Source organism: Chelonoidis abingdonii, chromosome 2 (assembly GCF_003597395.2).
Source record: "Chelonoidis abingdonii isolate Lonesome George chromosome 2, CheloAbing_2.0, whole genome shotgun sequence".
Lineage (NCBI taxonomy): Eukaryota > Metazoa > Chordata > Testudines > Testudinidae > Chelonoidis > Chelonoidis abingdonii.
In genome coordinates this window covers 285,969,504-285,978,187 of record NC_133770.1, presented here as the reverse complement: position 1 = coordinate 285,978,187, position 8,684 = coordinate 285,969,504, and the positions used below count along the sequence as shown (strand labels likewise).

The window sequence follows — 8,684 nt, the reverse complement described above, 5'->3', positions numbered from 1 at the left end:
GTTTGCGGGGGGGGGCACCTCCTCCTACAGAGACAGACCCAGGCCCGGGCTCAGGGCAGGCAGCTGCCATGGGGGCAGAAGGACCCCTGGCGCTATGGACGCTGCTGGCTTAGCCTCCTCCCTGAGCCGGGGGAACCGGAGGGCGGCAGCTGCGGGGCTGGGTTCACCGCCCACCTCCCGCGAGCAGGATGTGCGGGAGGCAAGCAGCGCCAGCAGCACCCCCGGCCCCTCCTCTCCCGCCATCCTTCCCCCACAGCCTCCTCTCGCCCTCCTGCTGCCCCAGGCCCCGGCTGCAGCGGGACCCCGCGGCCGCAGAGCCAGACCCTGCCCATGCAGCCGCATCCTCCCGCGGGGCAGCCCGGGGTGAGGAGGGCGGAATCCCCCCCCTCCTCCCGCGCGGCTGCAGGGGGAGGCGGCTGACGCTGCTGGGGGATCCCCGGCTCCCAAGCGGGGTCTTCCCCGTGGCGGGCGCTGGGATCTCCCTGGCCGGCCGCTGGTAGCGTTCCGAGCCCGGCCTTTGCCTGGGCATTGAGGACTCGCTTTGCAAGGGGTGAGGCCGGAGGAATACCTCCCCCCTCAAGCCCCGCGCGCGCCTCATGGGCGAAATTTCCAGGACCGCAGCACCCGCTGCCTGCCGCATGCAGGCTCCGCCGTGCTGAACGGATGCACCGTGCCCAATGCAAAATGAATGACTAGTCACACCAGGGCTGAGGAGGGGGGAGAGAGGAGGCGCGCTGCTGTTTGCAGGGGACATACAATGGGCCACTCCCTAGCGTGAGGCTTGGCGGGTGCTCGCAGGGGAGGGGAGGAGAAGGGACTCTGGCATCGGGCTAGTCAATAAACTCTGCGATGGTGTCATCCCCCTGCTGGTCCAGGTGCTGCTGCCACCCACTCCTCTCCTGCCATCATGCCTCTGCTTTAGCCCCGGCGGCTGCGCCTCTTCAGTGATGATGGCCTGACGGCGCTGTGGTTTCCTCTCCCCACCCGGTTTTTTTCTTTTTTCTTTTTTCTTTTTTTTGGAGGGGAGCTCGGATCATGGCCTTGGGGCTCCGCACGCTGCTGCTGCTTACCTCCAGCTGCGCCTTTAAGGACCAGCGAAAAAGATGGGACTCAAGTCCAGGAAGGCAGCAGCTGCGGGGAACGCTGGTGGCGGGGAGCAAGAAGAGAAGAAAGTAGGACTCGCGGCTGCGGATCTGGAGCAAGGTTCTTTGGCCTTGGGAGCTGGAGCAGATAAAGATGGGACCCTGCTGCTGGAAGGAGCCGGGAAGGAAGATGGGGGGAAGAGGAATCCGCAAGGGATTGGGCTTTTGGCCAAAACACCTCTGAGCAGACCTGTCAAGAGGAACAATGCCAAGTACAGGAGGATCCAAACTTTAATCTATGATGCCCTGGAGAGACCCAGAGGGTGGGCGCTGCTGTATCATGCCTTCGTGTGAGTATCGGGGGTTATCGGCAGCGGTGTATTTGTATTCCGTGGAGGCAGGGCAGGGGGAAAAGATGGGTTGTGTTGTCATTCCGGCATGGTTTTCTTTTGTGTTGCTCTTCTAATAACTGCGGAAGGTTTGATCCAAGGTCCAAGAGATGCCCCCACTCTTGTGTCCTGCAGCCTGTAAAGTCCAGTTGATATAGTTGGAAGCCTTGGTAAATCGACACCAGAACACACGCACGCAAAACAACTCGTTGCAAGAGCAGTCGATTGCAGTGGTGAGAATACATGGAGATCCCTGAAGAAACAGGGAGAAAGGTGTTGAATGAAATTGGCTTTGTCTTGGGGTTGGTAACTAGGGTATTCGTAGAGAGCCTGGATTCAGGGAGACTGGCCCTGTAGAAGAGAATATAAATCATCCATCCAGTGCACATGTGAGTTAACATAATTTTAAAGCCTAAACTCTGAAAGGAGTGTGTAAATTTCTCATAAAGATGCATATTATGCCACTGTTTTGCTCTATCATTGTAGGCATAATCCTCATTGGAACTTGTTCTGAACAAGGAGAAAATTACCAAGATCTCATTATGGGCTAAAAATATGCCTTTATTTATTTATTTATTTATTTGCTATCATCAAGATTTCTAAAATGAAAGGCTGTTTTATTTAAAAGGCTTTCTCGTGTCTTTGTACAGATACATTCTTTTGAATACACATGTTGAAAACGGTATTTTATGAAAGCTGGGAAAAGAGATGGAACAAGTATTAATTATGATAGATTTATGGATCAAAGTGCTTAAAGGGACACTGACAACTTAAATCTAGCCCAAAATGTTAAATGTGGTTTTAAACAAGGTTTTAAAAAAACCGAAGGCCAATAGAAATGTTTGCACATTTTAAAAAATTCTTAAATTAACATCCACCTGCAGTGTATGAAACCCAACCCTAGTATCACTAAGGGCTTGAAAGTGAAACTGATTTCACTTGTCCAAAATGAGAGAACTGCAAAAAGGACATCATAAAGACTGACCAGCATGCTGGATTTCTAAAATTCTTGCATTTTAAAATAATGTAAAATGTTATTAGTATCATAGAGAAATATATTTGTTTGCAACATAGATTTTTAAGTTGTCAGTGTCCCATTATAATACATTTGTTTCATAATGTTGCATGGATGCGGTTACAAAACAGTGTGGATATTGGATAGCACTGTTTTGCAAGAAACCATAGTGGACAAAATTTCTGTGCAGGAAGACTGAGGAGTTATTGCTGAAGTTGGTTGTTTTATCAGAGACAAGGAAAGTCCTCTAGTCTGTGTAGATTGTGGATCCGTGGCCTGAACCTGCCAATTCTTATCATACAGATAGTGTTTACTCACATGAGTAGAGCCATTGAGCTTAAAGCTCTGATCCTGCCATTGACAAGTCTCCCACTGAAGTTCATGGGAGTTTTGATTAAGTAAGGAGTGGAAAATCAGGTTCATTATTGAGATGAGTTTTGGTGTAGTGGTATAATGCTGATTTATTGTTAAACCTCCCCTCCCACATATTTAACTTAGATTGTTCTTTTCATGATGTATGTCATATGAAACAGGACATTGTTTTTCTGTTTTGCTTTTTATAAAATATCAAGGTTGAACTGCTTGAAAAACTGCCCTCCTGAAGCCTCCTGAAGCCCTCAGGCTTCAGCTTTGGCTCCAGGTGGCAGGGCTTAAGCTTCAGCTTCAGCCCCAGGCCCTAGCAAGTCTTAACGCCAGCCTTGGCAACCCCATTAAAAAGGGGGTGCAACCCACTTCGGTTCTAGGCAATCCTGTATGATTGGAATGAGCTTCCAAAAGCTATTTGTCTGTACTTCACTCTGTCTCATTTAAACCACTCTTTAAAACCCCATTTTCACAACATTGTAGGTATTCAAAAATCAAACAAAATCTCAGAGCCACTTCTCCTACAAGACTCCCCTCCCCCATAAAACGAACCCATGTGCCAGCTATCACTCTGATCACTTTGTATGTCATATCCTTTTCCTCCACCCATCATTTGCTCTTTGTTTCTTTGTACATTGGACGCTTTTGTAGGCAGGAATGTGTCTTATGTATTTGAAAAGCATCTGGCATCTTTTGAGCCTGTGATACACGCTTATTATGTATTACTTTTGCAAACAGTTCCTATATTGGAAGAGGTATCCAAAATAACTTATTAGCTGCTCAGACACCATGGGGATATGCATCTACCAGTTACCAGACACACATGGTGGGGCCAAATACTGATATGACTACAGTCCCTTCCATGAATGATGAATGCTCAACATTTCTCAGGATCTGGTTTGTTCATGTCAATGGGAATTTTACATGAGTAAGGACCGAGAGTCTGAGCACTTTCTGTGAGGTGGAAACTCAACAGCTCTCAGGACTGGGACCTGATTACCCATGGCTATTGACCTGAATGGGAGCAGGATCAGTCCCCATGTTAACTAAAGAAGACTTCTAGGGTCTCTTGTTCCTAAAGTAAATAAAATAGCTTTTTATAGTTTCATGGCCTTGCATTTGTCACGACTTACTCAAGTTGTTTAGTTGAGCACCTTTTTATGGCCCAATTTTTAGCCCACAGGGCTAGCTTGCCTTTACTATATCGTTGCCTTGCCTTCATCATATCTAGCTGCTTTTGGAATATTCAGCTGTAATGCATGAAACCTACAGGCCTGTATCCTCTAAGATATGAGCTGAAGCTTAAGTTAGCATGAGTGTGGTCCAGTCGGCTGTAACCCTTGGAATAGATTAGCGGTTACCTTTAGATTTTGGGAACTAAGAAGAGGTTGCTCAGCAGTAGGAGGCAGAATGTTCCTGTAAGGGCTATCACAAGGAACATGGGAAGTCATAACTGCAAATCTGCTTAAGCAGGGGGAGACAGGTGTGATCATGAGCTGAAATGGTATCAATGTACTAACCTATAGATAGAAGAAGGACACCTCAACATTAGTAGGATGAGGAAATACAAACAAGGGAAAGAGGAAAAACCACTACTGAATATACATTATATATAGGGGCGTCAGCATAACATATTATCAAAGTTGCATCCCAGCCTGGGGACAGTAGGGGAGAGAGATGTAGCCCTTGGGAGGTGCCAGGATTATGGCCACTGGTGATATGGCGAAAGGTAATGGCGATGAGGAAGATATTGGTTAACCTTTCTGGTTATCTTGCAAGGGATGGTGCAAGTATACGGATGGCAAGATGTACATTCTGTAGCCTCTCTATTTATCTTACTGAGTTAGAGTGTTTGTGACTGTGTTCAATGTATTAATAAACTATTTGTGAATGTAGAAGAGTTCCTATAGTGTGAGTGTTGCAGCTGTGCACATTGGGGTTCCCAGCTACATAATAATTTGAATAATACTGGGTCTGAATTTGGGACAAGGGCCTGAAAACCCTTAAAGTGATAACTGGGGATTCTTAAGTAATCAGTATAATTAAGACAGAATCGATAGATCAGGCTACAAATCCTACACTCATTGATTTCAGTGGGAATTGGATTGGGCCCTTACTTAGGAACCCATACACATTGAGGGCAAAACCCTTTCTGTGCTCTATGAACCCCACAGGGGAATGGTGGGAGTAGAGTGGGGTTGGTTTTGAAGGTGATGCCAGGACAGGGTAGTATGGCTCTGGAGGGCCTAAGGGGAATGGACTCTGTTCCACAACTTGCTCCTCCTTTAAAAAGAGGCAGAGTGCTCTTCTATTCGGAGCCTGCTGCTGAAAGCAGTGTATGTGTAATGGGAGGGGGCATGGCCATGTTCCCAACACAGCAAAGCACACTCTTGAGACTTGGCGCATTGGTGGAAGCTCTGGTTGCTCCCCAGCCTACCACTCCTGGGAGTGCTTTGTCTGGATCTTGCCCACTCTTCCCCTGTCTCTTCCAGTGCACCAGAATCTGGCCCTATTATATTAATGTTCAGTATGAGCCTAACCTTGTGTGACGCTGAGTGCAATAGAATTCTGTGGGCATTCAAAACTTATTATTTAATTATTTGTGTTACTGTATCTTCTTGGAGCCCTAGTCAGGCCTAGAACCACACTGTGCAAGGCGCTGTACAAACACAACCAAAAAAAATGACAATCTATGTAGCGTGTCACAGGATCAGATCCTACAAAAGCAAAACTCTAAAAATTAAAGAAATGAAAGATTGTCCGCAAATCTGTTAGAGACTTGCAAAGCTTTGCTCTTCTCACAGAAAGAGGAGAAAATCATTCCATCAGCAGGAAGAATGATATCATGGGAAAGGCTAACGTTTAGAGCTCTAGATTAAAATCTGATTTCTGTTTGCTCATGGTAGAGCCTTTGAAGTGAAGGGACTTTTCAGCTTGTAAATCTCTCCTGTGTTGGATTTACAGCTTTGCCGTGAAAGTAGAACTGCCTTGGAACGCCTCAGACTGAGCCTCGCCAGAGATGCAAATAGTTGTTTACATTTTATTAGGGGTGTGTGGGTGGGTGATAGGATCCAAAACATTTCAACAAGTGCCTATTTGGTGTGATTTTTATCATTAAAAAAACCTATGTATTTTAGTGAACTGTTACTGCTCGGTCAGTAAAGTGGACTAGATCCTTTGGGTAGCCTCACAATCCAAAAAAAGATTTAAAATTAAAAAGAAAATTGGAATATGTGCAAACCTATTGCCACTGAACAACTTACAGGCCCGGCGCTTGCTTACTACCGGAAATAGTACTGATAAAGCCTGATCTAAAGTTCAATGAAATCAATAGAAAGGCTCACATTACCTTTAAGGGGCTATGGAGCATGTACGTAATGTTTATTACAGTTCTAGTTCTAATGAAGTTCGTCACTGAGACTTCCTAAGGCAGTAAACACTGCATCTGACAGTGTTTGCAGGCTCAGGTATTAATTTGCATGAGGGGAATATTTCTTGATGCAGAACATTGGTTTGTAGTCTTCACAGGGAACTGTGAGTCACAGAAACAGATGTTATTACCTGTGTGTGTTTTCTTGTGAATCTCCTCTCTTGTTCTGCACACGTGCATGTGTGTGCACTCACACTTGCACTGACTAGAGTGAAGAACTGGAACCAAAGAAATTGACACCATCTTTCCTTCTGAAAATATGTAGTGTCGTCTCAGTGTCTATCAGAATTTGGGTCCACCTAGTATCTGAGAAGTTCCTCAGTGACCTAGGGCAGGCATTCTCAAATATCATCACAGTGTGTCTATAACTTAATAATATAGCTGGTTGGAAAAGTAGTTTTTTTTCCTCACATGGAAAATTTAAACTTTTCAGTGATAAATAGAAACCTGAAGATTCTTGTCTGAAAACTTTCAATTCAGAATCAAAAAAGGTACAATTCTACACTGCCTCATGGGAGTTGTAATTCAGGTGTTTGATTGCCCCCACTGTCCTCTATGGGCCAGACTCCCTGGCCAAACTACATCTCCCTTGATGCATCATGATCTTCGAGCTTGCTGAGCATCATAGGAGTCCCTGGCCCTGGTGTGTCATGGGAGATGCAGTCTGGCTGAGAAATCTGTCCCAGAGAGGAGAAAGGAGGTATGAATCACATGAACTATAACTCCCATGGGAGTCATTTCCAAATTGTAATTTTTTGGTTTTTGGGATGTGGTGTGTGTGTGGGTATAAGTACATATAGGTGTGTGTGTGCATATGTATGTGTACATAAGAACAACCATGTGGGTCAGACTAAAGGTCCATCTACCCCAGTATCCTGTCTTCTCACAGTGGCTGATGCCAGATGCTTCAGAGGGAGAGAAAAATGGAATTTATTGAGTGATTCATCTCATGTAATCAAGTCCCAGTTTCTGGCAGTCAGAGGTTTAGGGACACCCAGAGCATGACGTTGCATCCCTGACCATCTGGGCTAATAGCCATTGATGGACCTATCCTCCATGAATTTATCTGATTCTTTTTTGAACCCAGTTATACTTTTGGCCTTCACAATGTCCTCTAGCAGAGAGTTCCACAGGTTGACTGTGCATTGTGTGAAGAAATACTTCCTTTTTTTTATTATTCTAAATCTTGTGCCTGTTTATTTAATTGAATGACCCCTGGTTCTTTTGTGGTGTAAAGGGGTAAATAATACTTCTCTATTCACTTTCTCCATACCAGTCATGATTTTATAGACGTCTATCATATCCTTTCTTAGTCATCTCTTTTCAAAGCTGAACAGTCCCAATCTTTTTAATCTCTCCTCATATGTAAGCTGTTCCGTACCCCTAATCATTTACGTTGCCCTTCTCTGTACTTTTTCCAATTATAGTATTTTTGAGACGAGGAGACTAGAACTGCATGCAGTGTTCAAGGTGTGGGCATACCATGGATTTGCATTGTAGCGTTATGATAGTTTGTGTCTTATTATCTATCCCTTTTCTGATGGTTCCCAACTTTCTAGCTTTTTTGATAGCTGCTGCACATTAAGCAGATGTTTTCAGATAACTATCTGCTATGACTCCAAGATCTCTTTTTTGAGTGGTAGCAGCTAATTTAGGTAGTTGGGGCTATGTTTCTGAATTTGCATTACTTTGGACTTATGAACACTGAAGTACATCTGCCATTTTGTTGCTCAGTCACCCAGTTTGGTAAGATCTCTTTGGAGCTCTTTGCAGTCAGCTTTGGGCTTAATTATCTTCTTGAGTAATTTTATATTGTCTGCAAACTTTGCCACCTCATTATTTATCCCCTTTTCAAGATCATTTATGAATATTTTGAGCAGCACTGGTCCCGGTACAGATCCTTGGGGGACCCTGCTATTTACCTTTCCCCACAGTGAAAACTCACCATTTACTCTTATTCTTCGTTGCCTATCTTTTAACCAGTTACTGATCCACAATAAGACCTTTCCTCTTATCCCATGACTGCATACTTTACTTAGAGCATTTGGTGAGGGACCTTATCAAAGGCTTCCTGAAAGTGTAAGTACTCTATATCTGTATGTATTTATACTCTCTATTTCTCTTTATGAAAAGTTGAAATTTTCTGCAGAAATCAGACACTTTTTGCAAACATTTTTTGTTTAGTTGAAAACCGAATTTTCCATTGAATTTTGTGGAAATTTTTCAGCCAACCCTTCAATAGAAAGATATCAGAGGGGTAGCCGTGTTAGTCTGGATCTGTAAAAGCAGCAGAGAATCCTGTGGCACCTTATAGACTAACAGACGTTTTGGAGCGTGAACTTTCGTGGGTGAATACCCACTTCGTCAGACGCAGGTAGTGGAAATTTCCAGGGGCAGGTATATAT

At 44.6% G+C, this 8,684-nt stretch overlaps 1 protein-coding gene across 1 annotated transcript in view; it reads left to right on the top strand.

The window, feature by feature from the left end:
- The first annotated feature begins 822 nt into the window (after positions 1-822).
- The window catches only part of KCNQ3 (potassium voltage-gated channel subfamily Q member 3), a 279,453-nt gene continuing 271,591 nt past the window's right edge, over positions 823-8,684 (top strand). Inside the window, exon 1 of the mRNA XM_032795047.2 lies at positions 823-1,432. Coding sequence (XP_032650938.1) covers positions 1,104-1,432 — 329 coding nt within the window. The 5' untranslated portion in view covers positions 823-1,103. The remainder of the gene's footprint in view (positions 1,433-8,684) is intronic.